Below are 18053 nucleotides of genomic sequence, written 5' to 3' on the forward strand. Positions count from 1 at the left end.
GTGTTGGGGGCAGTACTTATCTTCCTTTAAATTTTAACCACCGTTGGAGAGAGACTGTTGTTAGGTCATGATTACTCTGCATTATCAGGAGAGCGAGTTATTTTGAGTTGAAGCAAAGGTAAGGTGAGATGAATATGCTGGGCATGCTTACTTGAATGTTATTAAGGCATCTGTAATAGAATAGGGTTTATTTTTTTTCTTTTTTTTCATGGAATTGGAAGATAAAATTACTCAAGAGTGATGGACTAATGGAGCTTTGAAGTGTTTTTATACAGAACCAATAATTCCAATAATTTACTGATGAGAATATTAGCTATTGTTGTAGAATAGCAAGATGCACGTGGAGAGTCAATAGCAGTAGTTCAACCACAATGACTATTCTCAGTTATTTTGTACATTACTGAAATAGTTTTAGGTGGAGGTGCTTATTTATCTTCAGATCGAGTTTTGGCTGTTGAACAAACCAAAACTGAATAGACCATGGAATCAGACACAACCAAGGCACTGGATTGGAGAAGAATATGCCAAATGCCAATGAACTAAAAGGGAAATTGGGTGAAAAAACTGATTGATGTACACACTAACACGCGTGGCTTCTGGAAATACGACACTGGTGGATGGCCAGTTGGACAACCAGCAAATAGACTCCGGTGATGGTGAGCCGCAGTTCTGGTCATTTGAGCATTCCTACCTCTTTATCGACCTCTGATATGTTTGGATATTTCAAAAGTCTAAGGCAATTGGATGATATGATAACATGTGATTCACAACAGTTATGTATATTTATTCTATTAATCTTAGTTAAGAATAGGTAGTGCATTCATAAAATTGAAATCCTAACCTGACCATATTAGGACAAATATCCTTCCATACAAATGCTATTTACACAGTTTGTCAACAATGATTTATATATAATAATTAAAGTAGAAGAAAGGAGCATTCATTTGATTAGCATGAAATCATTAAGCACGCCCAAACAGTTTGTCATTCACATAGAAAATACTTGCCTGATTATATATGTGCAGTATATTAGAAATTTTCTTATGGCTGAACATTTCTTGTCTCTTCTCTATGATAAAGTAATATTATCTATTTCAAATGTTACAAAGAGCCAGTCCCTTTTGCCTGTCCTCACCTGCAAACTTGGAGGCTGAGCATGAGCAAATTCCAGGCTCCATTGATGAGGTTGTTGAATCAAAGAGTTGCTGAGACTTCTTGCAGTAAGCAATGGCAGCTTCGATCGAGCCCTCAATCTCAGTAGCACTGCTGGTCCGCCTAAACAAGTGATCATGGAAGCCACCTGAGCTGAGGGAGAATGAGGATGATGAAGAGGAGGAATTCGATGAAGATGAAGTCAGATACTTGCTTGGTGAGCGTCGTCTGATTGTGTTGGAAAATGACTTCCATTGGACATTACTCTCCATCTTTTTCCTATCAATGTCCTTCATTGCAGAATCAAATGTTGTAAGTGAAGTCTTTCCTAGCTGAAATTTATTCCTCTTGCCAATCTTGCAAGGCTTGTCCTCAAATTTTCGCAAGTTTTTACGTCCTATATTACAGTTTGCTTTCCTACAGGACTTTTCAGAACAGCCAGACTTGCCAAACAAGGATTTCAGGTAAGCCCTTGAAGCCCTCAGCTTCTCACCAAGAATGGAAGGTTTAATTATCTTGAGCTTGTTTGTCCAGATTCTATTCTTTGATGGCTGATTTTTTATGAAGCTGCCTGATTCAACAGGCCATTCAAGATAGTAATCATCAAGGCTAAGGTCACAGCTCATCCTGCACGATTCCGACAGGGAAATACTGGCAGGCTCTAAGGGAGTGTTGGCCACGTTGATGCATGGCTCTGTGAATGGCATTGAATAGCAGTCATCATCATCATCATCCTCAAATTCTTCGTCGGCAATAACATCAAACCTTGTTGCAGCAGCGGTGGTGGTCGTGCTATGGAAAACGTTCTTGACCATCTGCAGTGGCGGGGGAAGGTAAAGTGGCAGGAGTCTGCCCTGGTAAAAAAGGTCATCAGCTGGGGAACTGATGGCCTCTCTATCACTGCAAGTGAAGCACATTTGGAACTCAAACTCTCTGCTCGGTGGCGAAGAGTTTGAGGATGATGAGTAATAGAATTTTGGTGTGGCAGATGAACTCAGCTCCATGTCTATGAAGTCATCATCTTCAAAATCATAAAATGCAATATTTACAGCCATTAGATTATTAAACTGCAATGCACTGATTGCAATCTTTTTGCAGGAGAAGAAGAATATGATGATGAAAAAACAGCTGAGGACTGAAGAAGGAAGGAGGGGTGGCTGAGCCAGAGGTTTTTAAATCATTAAAGATCTGTGTGCAAGAAAATGTCAGGTATTGATCCCTTTTATAGCCAAAAATATAGAATAAAAATGGTTTAAAAATGACACTAGTAAAAGAAGGCTAGAGAGATATGGGTGCATTATTGTGCAATTATTAAGTAATCTTGTGTTACCTTGTAAAGTGACATGTGCGCAGAGTGTCCATTTCTAACACTGTTTGTGTCTCACAACACCATGAATATCTTGTGTTACTGTTTTGGCCAGCTAAACTTTTGTGACCAAATTAAAACCCTTTTGAGTTTGCATGACTCCAAAAACACTTTTTTTTCCGTATCTCTTTACGTGTAACAGTTTGAAGAGTGGTCCTGCAATGCAATGCACTGCATTATTGTTCTCTGCAAGGAGAGCTTGAATTTGAAAGTAGAAGCCATTCTATTCTACTGTCATTTTGTTAAAAGATGTTGACAGTGGCAAGAAAATGGAGCTTAACTGACCTGGTCAAAATATGGGCTTCATTTTGCTTGTCTTTTATTGCTGTCTTTGGCTCCAATTCTTGTTTGAAACAAATTTGATTGCATATATTGATTCGTTCTATGTTTTAAAATTTCGATGTTTTGAATATAGATATGTTATAAAATAGCCGAGAATAGGTTTATGATGTTTACCAAGTTAGTTAATATATGCATAGGATAGGATTAGAGCATAATTACATGAACCCTTCATCGATCAATTCAAAACAACAATTGGGATCAACAAAGTTAGCTCTTTAAATTTATATAATACTTCGTAAGTATTTTTATAATGAATAATTTATTTGTTTATACACAGTCTCACATTATTAAGTTAAGCATACGATTGAAAAATTAGCTTTATTTTGCATGACTTTAATACTTTATAGATAATTATATTGGACGACATATTAGCCATAAATGAACCACGAATTGAATGTTGAGGATTAAGATATAAAATCAAGTAATCAAAAACTAATTTGATGTACTGTTTCGAATTTATGGTGTCTATTGAATAATACTGTACAACCAGATGAATAATATTGCTGGTGATGATGACCTATGACCGATGAGGCTATTAACCTACCTATTAGTCTACTACTCAACAACAAACTAGGAAAAGCTTAACATTAATTTAAAAGAAAAAAAGGAAGTCTTAAAATTGGTTTACTTTCAAAATTTATCAAACATGAGTAGTTTGTTTTATGTTTTTGGTATGAAAAAAATATTTTATATGTGACTTATAACAAACTAACAAAGTGTCTAAATAATATAAAAATTATAAATATATAAAAAATATATGTATATATTTTGAAAATAAATTAGAATTTTTTTCATAAAACAACAAAATTCATAATTTTCAATAAAAATTATACGTATATTTTATTAAATATGAAAATTTTGTTCATTCAAATAATTCTTTACCAACATAATTTTATTTATTCTTTACAAAAAATTAATATTTAGTACCAAATATTATTTTTTATATTATACTAATAAATTACTATAGTTAAAATAAAAAATATACTTCAAGTAAAAATATTTAAAAAATAATCATAAAAACACAAAAAAATAAAATAAAATAGAAGGTTCTTTTTTAAATAAAAAAATTACTATATTATTTATAAAATATGATTCAAATTAAAATTTTAAATTTAAATGAAAATTATATAGATCAATTTGTTTGTTTAGTAAAATAATTTTAAAAAATATATTTTTATATAAAATATAAAAAATTATATAAATAATATAAAAATAATAAATATATGTAGTAGATTATTTTATTATTATTATTATTTTTTTTCTGAAAGCAAAAGAACACACCGCAAAAATTTGTGTAAATTGTAGCGTGTAACTCAAGCGATTATCGTACCATCAGGTCGGAGGTTTAAATTTAATGGCCTCAACTGCAATTAATGCCAATTTTAGGGTTCTCATAGTGACATCTTCAACACTCGAGTTAGATTTGAGGGCATTTTCGGAATAAGAAATCGGACTGTAGCACCGACTCCGACTCTTTCTCTCCGAATCGCGCGTCCTTCTCCTCTGCTGCCACCGCCACAGCATTTTGTAAGTCCTCTTTCTCCTCCGCCGGCGAATCGAAATGGCGAAGCTGCAATTCCTGTTTCTACTTCATGCGGTGCTCCTCCTCCTACTCCGACCGACTTCTGCCGAGATCAAGAACCTGAAGATCTCGTCCGATTCCCGGCCGATGATTCTATTCGAGCGATTTGGATTCACGCATACCGGCCAAGTTAACATCAGCGTTTCGTCAGTATCCGCCATCTCTCTCATCGGTTCAATTGATCCCTCCCGATTAGGGTTCTTCCTTCTCTCCGAAGAATCTCTCATCCAAGTACTTACCGAACTTCAAGCAAACCCTACTATTTGCGTTCTCGATTCCAAGTACATTACTCTCCTCTTCAACTTCAAGGATCTCTCCCCCCCGCCGCATTCCTCTTTTAGCCGTTCTTACCCGATCGCCGCACCTAATGAGTATTCGTTGTTTTTCGCCAATTGTGCGCCTGAATCTAAGGTGTCCATGGATGTCCGAACCGAGCTATACAATCTCGACGGCCGCGGACGAGTGAAGGACTACTTGTCTGCTGGCTTAACTCAGTTGCCAAGCTTGTATTTCTTCTTTTCTGTTCTGTATTTTGCATTTTTCGGTTATTGGATCTATTCGTGCCTTCAGAACAAAAAGTCTGTGCATAGGATTCACTTACTCATGGGGCTTCTGGTTATTATGAAAGCGTTGAATTTGTTATGTGCTGCTGAGGATAAACACTATGTGAAGGTTACAGGAACGCCGCATGGATGGGATGTGTTGTTTTACATTTTCCAATTCATCAGGGTTGTCCTGTTGTTTACTGTGATTGTGCTGATTGGTACTGGATGGTCGTTTCTGAAGCCATTTCTGCAGGAGAGGGAGAAGAAGGTGTTGATGATTGTAATACCGTTGCAGGTGCTGGCCAATGTAGCATCCATTGTGATTGGGGAGACAGGGCCTTTCATCAAGGATTGGGTAACTTGGAATCAGGTTTTCTTGTTAGTGGATATCATCTGCTGTTGTGCAATTATTTTCCCGATAGTGTGGTCTATTAGGTCGTTGAGGGAGACTTCGAAGACTGATGGAAAGGCGGCAAGAAACCTGGCAAAGCTGACCCTTTTCAGGCAGTTTTACATTGTTGTTATTGGGTACTTATACTTCACTCGGATTGTGGTGTTTGCACTCAGGACCATTGCAGCGTATAAGTACCAGTGGGTGGCTAATGCGGCTGAGGAAATTGCAAGTCTTGCCTTTTATACTATAATCTTTTACATGTTTAGGCCAGTTGAGAAGAATGAGTACTTTGCTCTTGATGATGAGGAGGAAGAGGCTGCAGAAATGGCTCTTCGGGATGAAGAATTTGAGCTTTGAACCTGGTGAATGATGGTTGTGCCTTTTGATTTTATTTCAGCCTCACATTTGTAGTTTTATAGATATTGAGGTGTGTAGCTGAACATGAATAGCTGTGCTTCAACCTTCTGCTTGTGTACCCTTTTATTTGAATTCTTACAGATTCGATGAACCAAGTGATACGGGTGGTTTGACTTATAGATGTTATATAAGTTTACAAATTTTATCAATCGTTCTACTTTATAGTCTATGGATATATATATATATATATATTGGTCCCTCCCTCTTTTTTCTTTTTTTTTTTTAATGTGTGTTACTTGGCTTTGAATTTTGTTACTTTACAAATCCCAGTCTATAAATGGATTTCCTGAGATGAAATTACTCACCATTAATTGTCTATGAATTTTTGAGTTAGAGCATTAATATGTGCATACATGCATCTATATATATTGTTAGATCTTGATTGTGCCCTTCTATTCATATTCTGTCGGAAACAATGAACATCAAATGATAGCTGCCTATCTGCTTTCACCTTTACATATTATAGCATTCTAGAAGTCTTTTTTCCTAATTTTCACATTTGTATATTTGAGTTCCAGTTACTTGTCTAAAGCTCCCCACAAGATGGATTTTTAGGAAATAATCACAATGCATGATCATCAGCTGCTGTTCTGGTTCAACAGCCCAAATAGCTTTTTTCTTCTTACTTGTGCTATTCGATGGTGTGTTGATGATGCGATGAGGGCTGTGAATGTTATGTGTGGGTGGCATGGCCAAAGCCCGCGGTTTATATGCATCATAAAATGCATACAACAAAGTGTAGTTATGTTGAAAAGGATTGGAGATTCCATAATCTTCCAAGAACTGATTGGTTCGATTAATCTTCCAAGCCATGCATGAACCGAGGATTATATTTTTAAGTGTTGTACTGGAACTGATTGGCTTGATTGGAGCAAACTGTCATCTGAAGTTTCTGTTTTGACATCAAATGTGCATGATTCATTTCCTTAAATGTGGAAGGCTGATTGTGCTTTATATATGTGATTATTGTCTTGTGACTTCTGATGCATGGTAGATAGACTTCCTAAATATTGATGTCCTACAGATACAGGTGTGAAATGCATATTTTGTAAGCTGTTATTCACTATGTTTCCAAATTGCGTTAGTACCAAATGATCAGATTTTATTATTATTATTCATTAAAAGAAAAGGGTAAATAAGACATTTTGTGTGGAAAGGAGGTTATTTAAGATTCAAACAACGATCACACCATGGGTTCTTTAAATGGGGGTTTGTTTTCTTATTTCTATACATTTTTTTTTAATAAAAAATATATTATTTATTTTCATAAAAAAAATATTTTAAATAATATTGAATTAAAAATCAAATCAAATTTCATTTCAACTAAATTTGAAACCAGCAATAAAGGCCTGATTGTTTAGGTAACCAAAGGTAACAATTTATTAAATAGTTTGGGCCACAATCCCCTTGTACCTTTTAATTTAACATATGGGCTTGCATGTATTGCAAATATCCTAATCCTGATGGTCCACTTCATGTCTACCGTGGGAATCAGCCGATCAATCCTACCCGTCAGAATCTGTGTTCATATAAAATCCATCGAGATCTCGCGGCCCGCCTCTTCTACATCGTCCCCCTTGAAATTTAGGGTCGAGATTTCGGACTTCTTCGTCAAGGTTCGCTCTAATTGTTAACGCATCTCTGTGCCTGTGTGTATGTAGTAACCGATTCTTCTGTGTCCCTTCGCTAACGGATTGATTTTACATAGCGATTTTATGGATTTTGATTTGTCTCTATTTTCTCAATTATTACTGCGTGCTCTACTTGTTACTATTGAGCTGGTGATTTTGATGCTTGATATGTCTCTCTATGTATGTGGAATTTTTGTTATCTGGACGGATTCAATCGGATCTATAATTTGGTTGAGTGGATTTGCATTCAATTAGGTTTTCCATTAGAAATATGAATCCACGGAAGAGTTGAATTTCTTTTCGTTCCTTTTGATTTTGGAATCAATAATCCTATCTGTACGTTTTTTTGGTTATTACGTTACTATCTTGTGTTTGGTTGTTGATTGTTTTCTTTCTCAGTTAAAAAATGCCTCGCTATGAAGATTGATACGGCAGTACAGTACTACTCGAATGTAGATAGATGATAATGTATTAACATTTGTGGTTTTCTGTACAATATTCAGAAAAGTCCAGTTCTGGAACTTTGGAAAAGTTTCGGGAGTTAATTGGAAGTACTACTCTGATATTTATAGAAGTTCGAGGGAGGTTAGCGCAACGTATTCGAATATTTAAACAACGCAGCGATTTGGCAAAGGAGCAACAGGGAAGAGAAAATGCAGATCTTTGTGTTAGGCCTAAATGGCAAAACAATCACTCTGGAAGTCGAAAGCTCCCATACAATCGATACTATCAAGGCCAAGTTTCAGGACAAAGAAGGAACTCCTCAGGATCAGCAGCGCCTCATCTACAGCGGGAAGCAGTTGGAGGACAGCAGGACCTTAGCCGATTACAACATTCAGAAGGAATCAACACTCAACCTCATGGTCCCCCTGTGTGGTGGAGGCACCAGCTGGAGGATACCTTTCGTTGCCAATCATTTGATCAAGAAACTCAAGGAGTTGAATCAAAAGTCGCAGAAGGAACTGATTAAGACATGGTCGAGGGATTCCACCATTATACCGGAAATGGTGGGGCATCGGATTGCCGTTTACGACGGAAGGAAGCACATCCCCTTTCGCATCGTCGAGGCTATGGTGGGGCATAAGCTGGGAGAACTGAAGCCGCGGCGTTTACATAGGAAAGAGGTTCATGCTCGGGGTAAGGCGCCACAGAAGAAGAAGAAGTGAGCAACGGTAGTGCAAGTAATTTCTAGGTATCATTCTGCAATTTTAAGTAGTCGTCTATATCTCAAGGTTGCACTGCAGAATTGATGATTTTTTAAATTTTTATCTTTTTTTTTTTTTATGGAAGGATCAGCCACCAACTTTTTCCATAAACCAAAAGGTTCTAGCCTCCCGTTCATGTGTATGAACGATATTTGTGTTTGTAGTTGAGTTTTATTTATTTATATAATTCCATATTATTATTAAAATAGTTTTAATTTTTATATAAATCAAAAATATACAATTTCATATACAGTTAATGGCAAAAATGTCAAGAATTGGGATGAAAGGAGTATATGGTTGAATAGGATCGTCATTGTGTATATACATATATATATTTGATGGTAAAAATATATATATATATATATGTGATTTTTTTTACTACTTAGAATATTATTTTACTTATAAAATATTTAAAAAATAAATATTTTAATACTCCCTCCGTCCCAGATACCGAATACCGTGTCTGCTACACTGTAAATACGGTATAACTAGTAGATAATTACAAGATACGGTATACCTAGTAGATAATTAAGAATATATTTTCCAAAAAAGAAAAGTAACATGACGAACAGAAACGTAGGTATCTGGGACAGAGAGAGTAATATTTTTCAATAAATAATAATAATAATTCAAATTTTTTCTTTTTTTTTTTTTTTTTACGTTGATTGCATATATATATATATATATATATATGTTGGAACATTGCAAATAGAAAATTTGGGAGTTTTGGTTTCAAAAACACACTCAGATTTGTGATGCTTGGAAGTTGCTTGTGGTGGTTGGTTGACTCATTTTCTAGGCCTCAGACTATTATTTTTTCTGTAAATATGGTCTGAGAGATTTATCATTTAAAAAACCGACAGTGAGAAACTCTGTAAATAGTCTGACTGTTTAGCAGTAACCAAAGCCCACAACCTATTAAATAGTTTGGGCCTAAGTTGCCTTGTAACTTTTAATTTAACAAATGGGCTATTGCAAATATCCTAAACCTAATGGCCCACTTCATGTCAACCGTGGGATGCAGCCAATCAATCCTAGCCGTCAGACTAAGTCGGTTGGTGCATATAAAACCCATCGAGATCTCACGGCCCGCCTCTTCTACATCGTACCCCTTGAAATTTAGGGTTGAGATTCGGACTTCGTCGTCAAGGTTCGCTCGAATTGTTAAGGTATCTCTCTGCTTGTGTGTATGTGTCAACCGATTCTTCTGTGTCCTTGGTTAACGGATTGATTTTACATACTGATTTTTTATGGATTTTGATTTTTCTTTATTTTCTCAATTATTACTGCGTGCTCTACTTGTGACGGTTGAGCTGGTGATTTTGATGCTTGATATATCTCTGGATGTATGTGGAAACTTTGTTAGCTGGATGGATTCAATCTGATCTATACTTTGGTTGACCAGATTTGCATTCAATTAGGTTTTCCTTAAGAAATGAATCCACGGAAGAGTTGAATTTCATTTCGTTCCTTTTCTGTGGATTACGTTCAGTTGATTTTGGAGTCAATAATCCTTTCTGTCTATGCGCTTAATATTTCTCTTTGAAGGAAGTCTGGTTCAGTACTCTTTTTTTTTTTGTTATTACGCTACACTTGTTTCGCCTTATACTCTTGGTTGTTGGTTGTCATATTTCTCAGGAAAAATATGCCTCGCTACGAAGATCGATACGGCAGTACTACTCGCCTCTATGTTGGTCACCTGTCCTCAAAGACTCGTTCTCGGGATTTGGAGCATATTTTCAGTAGATATGGCAGGTAAATAATCATAATCATCATGACATTTCTGCTACTACAGTCACTTATGATTTGTTGTGTGCGTGTGTTTTCTTTTTTTTTTTTTTGGGGGGGGGGGGGGGTGGATCTGTTTGTGGTGCTTCCTTTAAAACCCCCGGGTCAGTGTTTCCTTTGGTTCAAAAATATGTTGATTTCAAGTCCTTCAGTGTGTTAGCCAATCAAAATTGCAATTTCTACCCCGTATAAACTATAAAAAAATTTCAAGACCAGGCAAATCAAAATGATTTTTTTTTCTCTTTTAATATTAATATATTATTGTTTGGGGCTTATTATATTATTGCACATGGACTATGGGTTATAGGCTAGGGATTTGACATTTGGAATATGTTCTGGTTCTAGTTTCCATTTCCGTGATCTTAGTCTAACTATGGTTAATAAAGTACATGATGGTGATTGAAACCTTATTTGATATTTGAGCATTCCAGCAACTGTTACCTGTTATCTGGGCTCTACATCTGAGATTTGTGACTTGTAAGAAACTAGTCTCTCTTCTCTTCTCCTGAGTAAGAACATAGTTGCTTTTTAAGGCATGGTTCTTGCTTACCCATCTTTTTTGATCTTTATATTTCTGAAGGAACAATATTGTAGTAGGTTCCTTGAGTTTGACACAACAATTCTGTTGAAGGTTTCTGAGCCTTTGCCTAATCTGGTGGTCAATGGTGAGGGTGGACTTTGCCTGACCTGGTGGTCATTGGTGAAGAGTGGACTTGGTGGAATTTCTTGCCGGTTGTTAGAAGCCTTTGGCGATTTTGTGTTGTCTTTGCATGTTTTTATGGAATTTGCAACAAACAAACTGGTGTTTACTTCGTGTTGAGGACCCAAGTTGCATTCACTGCAGTACGTAAGTAGTTATGATGGCCTTACTGTTTCTGGAACCCATTTCCGCAGAGTACGCGATGTGGATATGAAGAGAGACTACGCCTTTGTTGTATGTTCCATCACTTCTTTACATGCTTTCATAGGTTTAAGACTACTTAAGATTAAGGTGATTGGTTGTATCAATTGCCCTATGTTGTTTTTTTGTTGGATATCTTGTTTTGTTGCAATTACATAGGAATTCAGCGATCCACGTGATGCTGATGACGCAAGATATAACTTGGATGGAAGAGATGTTGATGGGCGTCGTATCACTGTGGAATTTGCCAAGGGGGTAAGTTCTGGATGTTTGATTTCCTAATTTTCTGATTAGTCGATCAATAGCACTTCTATTCTAAAAATAATTACACCAATGGATGCAGGTTCCGCGTGGACCTGGAGGGGTTCGGGAATATGTGGGCAGAGGCCCTGCTCCAGGGTCCGGGCGCTGCTTCAACTGTGGTATAGATGGCCATTGGGCTAGAGATTGTAAAGCAGGAGACTGGAAAAATAAGTGTTACCGCTGCGGGGAAAGAGGTCACATTGAAAGGAACTGCCCCAACAGTCCCAAGAAACTGAGGTACATTTCAACTGATTTGAGGGGAATTTGTTTGGTACGGTATTGATGGATGTGCTGCTTTCTTGTTAATGGATTAATTGTTTGTTACGTGAACAAGTTTATATCTATGTACATCTAAATGTTTGTGATGATGTGTTGTTGCAGTGGACGTGGTCGCAGTTATTCACGTTCGCCTGTTAGGTCGCGCTCTCCTGTTAGGTCACGGTCTCCTGTCAGGTCACGTTCACGCTCGCCCCGCCGTAGCCGTCGGAGTAGAAGTTTCAGTAGGAGCCCTAGCTACAGGTATAAATTTTAGGGTACACGTTTCATTGTATGGTACGCAAATGCTAATAATAAGGTATGTGGCTTAGCTTGTTGAGCCTAATACAAACTTGTTTGTGTGTCTAGCCGTTCAAGGTCGCCTGCTAGAAGAGGGCATGATGCTGAGTACAAAGAGAGGAGATCAAGAAGTCCGGGAGGTGAAGTCCCAGAGTCAAAGCGGGGCAGTTCTCCCTCTATCAAAGGGAAGCGCAGCCCAACTCCTGATAGAGATGGTCCCATAGAGAGAAGCCCATCTCCTCCCCCTGCGGGCAAAGACAGCAGAATAGAGGCAGAACAAGATGGTTACAGCGACAGCCCCAAGGAAACTAGCTTGGGGCCTGTCAGCCCTGCGGCTAAGAGGTATGACGAGAGCCCATATGAAGCTGCTGCTGCAAATGGGCGTGATCGCAGCACTAGCCCTAGCCCAAGGGATGACAGGAGCCCCGTTGAAGAAGATGATACAGCAGCTCACTCCCCTCGGGGCAGCGAGTCGCCTTGAATATGTGATGCAGGTAAGATAGTACTGAGTGATTGGATAGAGTACATCTACTGCGATACTTTATTTGGTGGTATTCGAGACTGTTAAGTGTGAGGATGGAAGTGCCATACATACTCTATTTCCATCACAAATTACTTGACATGTGTGTACTTTACCCGGAGATCTTTTAACTATGTTCGTATGCGTTATCGCGAGGACAATATTATTAATTTACTGAGTGCTCCGCCAACTTACTTTGATCTGTTGAGTTTTCTTTGACCGGTTGTTATTTGTGAAGCCCCTATCAAGATGCCTGCACGTTTACTTGGTTGTCTTCTCTTGTTAACTCTTTCCCAACTTTGTTTAATAATACACCTTGCTTTAATCGTAATGCAAACAGCTGCAATGAAGTTCAGGAACAGAATCCAATATCAGCGGAGAAGTGTAATGGAATCGGATTCACAGCCAAGAATGGCATATTCAGTGCGCTGCTGCAAACTACTCACTTAAGTGGTTCACATCACTTGATGCTTTCTATTCTATTCCTGAATTAATACCTGATAAATATTCCACAGTAGCCTCTTCAGACAACTTTCACAAGTGTATAGAGGTTCTCTCACGTGGGGCATCTTCATCTTTTACACACTGGTGGGGGGATAAACTTGGGGAGCCAGTTTCTTCTTTATAACAACTTGTATTCAAGGTGCAAGGTGAAGTTCCTAAGAAGGAATGGCTACATATTTCCAACAATATCACTTCAAAGGTTAGAATGCCTGGGAGCCTGGTGATGCAAGATCAGAACCTTGTTGTCACATGATGGTACCTGATTTGTTCGACTACAAATCCTTTTATGATTCATGGCTTGACACCAGCTATGGTGACAGTACTGGTCTATATGGAGATCCACTATCATCCTCCGATGATAGAACCTACAATGATTCCTACAAAAATTATGACGATTGGCCTTGGCATACAGACAGGGAGGCAAATCAAGGCTATGGAGAAGAGGAAACACCTCAAAGTGGCAGTGGGACTTGGTTTGGAGGTTACTCTCCCTACATGGGGTGCTACTTCGGAAACAACGAGATCTATCAGGCATATGAAAGCAGAACGGAGACAGAAGGTGACCACCTCCAACACGAAGGAGACAATTATTGGAATTATTACAGTGGTAGCAAATATAGACAGCAAAATTACCATGATAATCTGGGGCATGCCTATGGTGATCTATGTCTTGGCAATTACAGCTGGGATGGCATCTTTCGTAATCTGGAGAACCCACACAATAGCAGAACCTGGGATGACTGGGAGATGGAGGAGACAATATTATGCGAAAGAATTTTTGGTCACTAACCTGCAATAATGATGGCAAATTTTCACGGGGGTATGCGACTGTTCAAAGCTTCTGTTGGCTTTATTTGTTGATTTCTAATTTCTGGCTTCTTTATCCCTTGTTACAATGCTTAGTCATTGATACTGGTATGCTTTACTTGATAATCTACAATCCTACTCATCTTAAGTACTAACTGTAAGTCGGGTATACTAAGAATATGAACCACAATTGGTGGTTCTTAATAAATGAAACGAAGATCGGAAAACATAGAATGCCTGAATATATGAAGATCATAAGCATATTGAAAATTTAAACTACATATTTATATGTATGCATGTATGTATACTTATGTAGGCCATCCACAATGCATGGAAACCATACAAAGATGGTTTGTATGGTAAGGTAATTGACATGTCAGCATGATACGGTAAGGTAAAATATATCAGCCTTGATTTGCGGAAGTGCCAAATAAGAAAATATTGTAGTCCAGTAGTGACTAGGGATAATGGATTGTAGTGTCAAAAATAAATTCCATCAGATCTTCGGACAGATGCACTGACAACAAATCTTAGCTATGTGGAAACTATCTGAGGGAGCTTTGAGAATTTTCTATCGAATCAAAAAGACAATTAGCAGCGAATACTTTATCGGTAAAGCAGCAGAGATGATACCATCACATTCAAGTAAGTGATAGAAATATCCGTGATTACACTAAGTTCTATCAAGTGTAATGCTTGAGATCTAAGATTAGAAACACGAAGTCTCCATGTCACCATCTTCAGCTACACCGCTATCAGTATACACACTATTCTATGACTAGCTAAAATTTCTTTACGTACTACGAAGAGTAGTTATAACTGACTATGATGTTCGTATCATATCGATCCCTTAAAATGTATTTGAACAGATAAATTCATCATAAGTCGATTAACTTACACGTACAACCGAATCGCGAAAAGGAGAGCGAGCAAAACTTACCGGAAAAGTAGCTCCGCGGTCCCAGTCGCCTCCGACGAACGTACTATCCTCAGAGACAACAGATTCGCAGCCAAACCGTTGATTTGATGAGGCCACAATGTTCGAAAACTATTCCGTTCCCGCTCCGCAATACAGGAATGCAAAAAACACACAAACTCTCGCTGTTCATCATTTATATAGTTAAGGTAAAGTTGTACCCTCAGAAGCCTAAGGTGTACCTTTCGGTCATCATTTCCCCCCTATCTGATTTAGACAACTCTACTAATACTTTTTTTAAAAAATAATAATAATTATTCATGTGCGGCCCTGCTATAAACCTGCTGCACCTTGATTAACAAACCACATAGAATATCACCTTCATCCTACATAACCAATGAGTTACCTGATATACGTATCGACGATTTGGTATTGTGAACATCAAAATATATCAAAAGAGACAAAACTCGATCATGTTCAATGCCAGAATCTAGAATATTCCGTTTCTTGATCGCGGCGGCGGCCTTGGTTGGTACGGCGGCGGCGACTGTGATCCACCCCATTCCGAGAGAGAGCCTGCGGAAGCGAGAGCCTCTGCCTTTGCCTCCCCTCCTGCCACCGCCGTTCGTGCCGAAATTCGACTACGAGCAACGCGAATTCGTGAAGGCGCACAACGACCTGAGACGAACCGTCAACACGCCGCCGCTCATCTGGAGCGCCGAGCTGACTGCATCGGCGCAGGCATGGGCGCAGCTGCGACGTGAGGACTGCAATTATCGCCTGCACTCGCCGAACCGGCATGGCGAGAACATCTTCTACATGGAGTACAAGGATTTCACCCCGACAGAAATCGTGCAACGGTGGTTCAACGAATCAAGGTTTTACGACAGCACAAATGATGCGTGTCGATGTAACCCCCCAATGGAGAGCTGTGAATGCCGTCATTACCTGGCGATCGTGTGGTCGACCACCCGACAGATAGGCTGCAGCAGCGCCGTGTACTGTGACGCGCAGAAGGGCATTATAGTCGTCTGCCAATACGATCCACCTGGATTGGACATTAATATCAATCCCTTCACCGGCGCTCCAATTGCTAGGAAACCTGCATTTCCAGCTTGACTTACTCCTTTGATGTTAATCATGTATTGAATGCAGTTAGAAGTTCATATGTAAAAATACAACTGGCAGAGGTCCAGCTTTGAACCCAATGTTTCTCTGATCAACAATTTCTTCTATCCCAATTCTTCTTAATCATCAAATATTCATTGTAGAAGTATTAGTCAAGGGAGAAGACCGTCATTTCCAACTGATACGCTTTGGTGAAGAAGGAAGGCCAAGAAAGGTACATCGATGTGATGCTGCTAACAGTGGAGGCCCCGACCATCATGTTCATGACCACGATCTGCAGCTGGATGGCTTCGAGAGGGGACACGCCGCCCATTATCATCCCTGTCATGGCCCCCGGCAGGGATATGAGCCCAACAGTCTTGGCGCTGTCCAGAACAGGAGATAGTGCAATCACCAGGGCCCTTTTGACCTGCTGCAGCGAAGCTTGTCGGGGAGTTGCCCCAAGAGCAAGAGCAGTCTCCACCTGGAAATATGAAATGCAGCATATGATCATTATAATGATGAGTTTATAGTGGCAAGATTCTTATGTCCACTTACTAGGTTCATTTGCATTTTTATGTCTTCCCTGAGCTTCTTCATTGCGACACCAGTGACCGTCATGGAATTGCCAACCATCATCCCGGCAATTGGGATGATGTATCGTGGCGTGAAGGGGAAAACCTGGAGAATGATGAGTAAGAACAAGGTCATTGCAGTTCCTGCCAGAATGGATATTCCGGCCACAAACTTCCCTCTTGGCACATGTTTTGCACGCTGCCCTGCCGTGTATCCCGCAACACAAATCTGGAAATTAAATACAAAGATCAAGTTGGATTTGACCATGTCAGAAGCATAGAAACACACACGAAATTCATAGAATACAGTTGATTCCTTATAGTCAACCTTCTTAAATAATTCGACGATCTGAGTAATTGTCAACTAGGGACATCCTCAGCAACATCGAATGCCAAATTATAACACAATAATCCCATTACAAAAGTCAGACATGAACAACTCATAATATATATATATATATAGTCCATTTCATGTAGGATACCGAGATACCTCTACAGCTTATGTCAACTGTTTATGAAGAAGATGATGTAGTACATGATTATGAACGAGATAATATTATATGCAAAATTAAATATTTGATAATGGGTGTAAAAATCTAAAAGTAAATCATACGCATACTATGTGAGGTTATTATGCAGTACCAAACATGCCTCTATAGAAGTGGATAAGCTTCAAGTCAGAGCATCAAGTTTCAGGCAATTACAGAAAGATAAGCATCATAAATTTCCAAGGTATATATGCCAAAGGTGTCCTTTCGATTTACAAGGTCTCTAAAAGAAACAATAAATCATAAATCATACCATGAAAAGATAGGCAAGAAGTATCCACAGAGCATTGTTTTGGTTGAAAATGAACTGGAGAACAAAGCCAATGACAGAGAGCTGAATAAAAGATCTGAAAATGGAGTAAGCCATTTCACCCTCCAGCCCAAGCTTTTGCAAGTAGGACATGGCTATGGCCATCGCCACCACAGCCAGTGCAGCTGCAGGCTTGATCATACCCTTTAAGAATTCCACAAGCCAACCCCAATCCATGGCTAAGTCCCAGAAGGTAGAGAGTGCAAAAGCTCCTATTTAAACCAACTAAACTGCAGGAAATAGCATCACAGAATTTGGGGCATGTAACCAGTAACCCTGTGTTGGCTTCAGTTTTAGATGCAGAAGAGACCTTCTCCAGATAGGAATGAAAAGTTCTTTAAAAGCTAGTTTAGATGTGCTGCCACATATTAAAAGAATATAAGACACTTAATAAGATGACAAGTGCGCTTGACTTTCAGGAAACCCACTAAAAGCTAAATATTCCTTTCACAGTCGAATAAAATATTCATCTAGTTGTATTCTCTCTGCATAATAAGTGCTTGATTATATTATTGACAAGCCTAAGAGTTTGTGTGGCTCCATTTGGAACATAATAAATTGAGTCTAAGCTATTTCTCAAGCTAA

General features: G+C 38.6%; 6 protein-coding genes across 9 annotated transcripts; 4 read left to right on the forward strand and 2 right to left on the reverse strand.

The window, feature by feature from the left end:
* Nucleotides 1–668: 668 nt before the first annotated feature.
* On the reverse strand, nt 669–2320 carry LOC127252247 (probable membrane-associated kinase regulator 4). Its single transcript, XM_051276361.1, has one exon. The coding sequence runs from the start codon at nt 2205–2207 to the stop codon at nt 1095–1097; it is 1113 nt and encodes a 370-aa protein (XP_051132318.1). The 5' UTR covers nt 2208–2320; the 3' UTR covers nt 669–1094.
* A 1925-nt stretch (nt 2321–4245) lies between these two features.
* LOC127252243 (protein CANDIDATE G-PROTEIN COUPLED RECEPTOR 7-like) lies at nt 4246–5947 on the forward strand. The gene has a single exon (XM_051276353.1). The coding sequence runs from the start codon at nt 4422–4424 to the stop codon at nt 5736–5738; it is 1317 nt and encodes a 438-aa protein (XP_051132310.1). The 5' UTR covers nt 4246–4421; the 3' UTR covers nt 5739–5947.
* Nucleotides 5948–7420: 1473 nt separating this feature from the next.
* On the forward strand, nt 7421–8831 carry LOC127252255 (uncharacterized). The gene has a single exon (XM_051276375.1). It carries the CDS (start codon nt 8083–8085, stop codon nt 8593–8595), a length of 513 nt encoding a protein of 170 aa, XP_051132332.1. The 5' UTR covers nt 7421–8082; the 3' UTR covers nt 8596–8831.
* An 832-nt stretch (nt 8832–9663) lies between these two features.
* LOC127252249 (serine/arginine-rich splicing factor RS2Z33) lies at nt 9664–13591 on the forward strand. Of its 4 annotated transcripts, XR_007839046.1 has the most exons (9): nt 9664–9803; nt 10273–10389; nt 11317–11356; nt 11483–11578; nt 11667–11863; nt 12008–12145; nt 12251–12675; nt 13042–13404; nt 13526–13591. XR_007839046.1 is itself a non-coding variant. In XM_051276363.1 (8 exons), the coding sequence occupies exons 2-7, from the start codon at nt 10280–10282 to the stop codon at nt 12660–12662; spliced, it is 993 nt and encodes a 330-aa protein (XP_051132320.1). In that variant the 5' UTR covers nt 9664–9803; nt 10273–10279; the 3' UTR covers nt 12663–12675; nt 13042–13591. The 4 variants fall into 4 exon arrangements, 3 of the variants coding, with proteins under 3 accessions (XP_051132320.1, XP_051132322.1, XP_051132323.1); XM_051276363.1 differs by having other exon boundaries at nt 13042–13591; XM_051276365.1 differs by having other exon boundaries at nt 9786–9803; nt 11054–11356; nt 13042–13591.
* Nucleotides 13592–13924: 333 nt separating this feature from the next.
* Nucleotides 13925–16047, forward strand: LOC127252253 (pathogenesis-related protein PR-1-like). Its single transcript, XM_051276370.1, has 2 exons — nt 13925–14025; nt 15416–16047. The coding sequence occupies exons 1-2, from the start codon at nt 14004–14006 to the stop codon at nt 16045–16047; spliced, it is 654 nt and encodes a 217-aa protein (XP_051132327.1). The 5' UTR covers nt 13925–14003.
* Nucleotides 16048–16055: 8 nt separating this feature from the next.
* On the reverse strand, nt 16056–17783 carry LOC127252250 (protein ALUMINUM SENSITIVE 3). The gene is made up of 3 exons (XM_051276367.1): nt 17412–17783; nt 16594–16839; nt 16056–16519 (listed from the first exon to the last, which is right to left on the reverse strand). The coding sequence occupies exons 1-3, from the start codon at nt 17643–17645 to the stop codon at nt 16205–16207; spliced, it is 795 nt and encodes a 264-aa protein (XP_051132324.1). The 5' UTR covers nt 17646–17783; the 3' UTR covers nt 16056–16204.
* Nucleotides 17784–18053: the final 270 nt, after the last annotated feature.

Source organism: Andrographis paniculata, unplaced genomic scaffold (genome assembly GCF_009805555.1).
Source record: "Andrographis paniculata isolate CXL003 unplaced genomic scaffold, ASM980555v1 Contig45END, whole genome shotgun sequence".
Taxonomy (NCBI): Eukaryota; Viridiplantae; Streptophyta; class Magnoliopsida; order Lamiales; family Acanthaceae; genus Andrographis; species Andrographis paniculata.

Coding starts and splice junctions, on each gene's coding strand:
- LOC127252249 (XM_051276363.1), top strand. CDS start 10,280: ATGCCTCGCTACGAAGATCGATACGGCAGTACTACTCGCCTCTATGTT. Junction 10,390..11,316: donor ATTTTCAGTAGATATGGCAG/GTAAATAATCAT, acceptor CCATTTCCGCAG/AGTACGCGATGTGGATATGA. Junction 11,579..11,666: donor CTGTGGAATTTGCCAAGGGG/GTAAGTTCTGGA, acceptor CAATGGATGCAG/GTTCCGCGTGGACCTGGAGG.
- LOC127252253 (XM_051276370.1), top strand. CDS start 14,004: ATGATGGCAAATTTTCACGGGG. Junction 14,026..15,415: donor GATGGCAAATTTTCACGGGG/GTATGCGACTGT, acceptor GTTCAATGCCAG/AATCTAGAATATTCCGTTTC.
- LOC127252250 (XM_051276367.1), bottom strand. CDS start 17,645: ATGGATTGGGGTTGGCTTGTGGAATTCTTAAAGGGTATGATCAAGCCT. Junction 16,840..17,411: donor TTCTTGCCTATCTTTTCATG/GTATGATTTATG, acceptor TTTAATTTCCAG/ATTTGTGTTGCGGGATACAC. Junction 16,520..16,593: donor TAAAAATGCAAATGAACCTA/GTAAGTGGACAT, acceptor TCATATTTCCAG/GTGGAGACTGCTCTTGCTCT.
- LOC127252247 (XM_051276361.1), bottom strand. CDS start 2,207: ATGGCTGTAAATATTGCATTTTATGATTTTGAAGATGATGACTTCATA.
- LOC127252255 (XM_051276375.1), top strand. CDS start 8,083: ATGCAGATCTTTGTGTTAGGCCTAAATGGCAAAACAATCACTCTGGAA.
- LOC127252243 (XM_051276353.1), top strand. CDS start 4,422: ATGGCGAAGCTGCAATTCCTGTTTCTACTTCATGCGGTGCTCCTCCTC.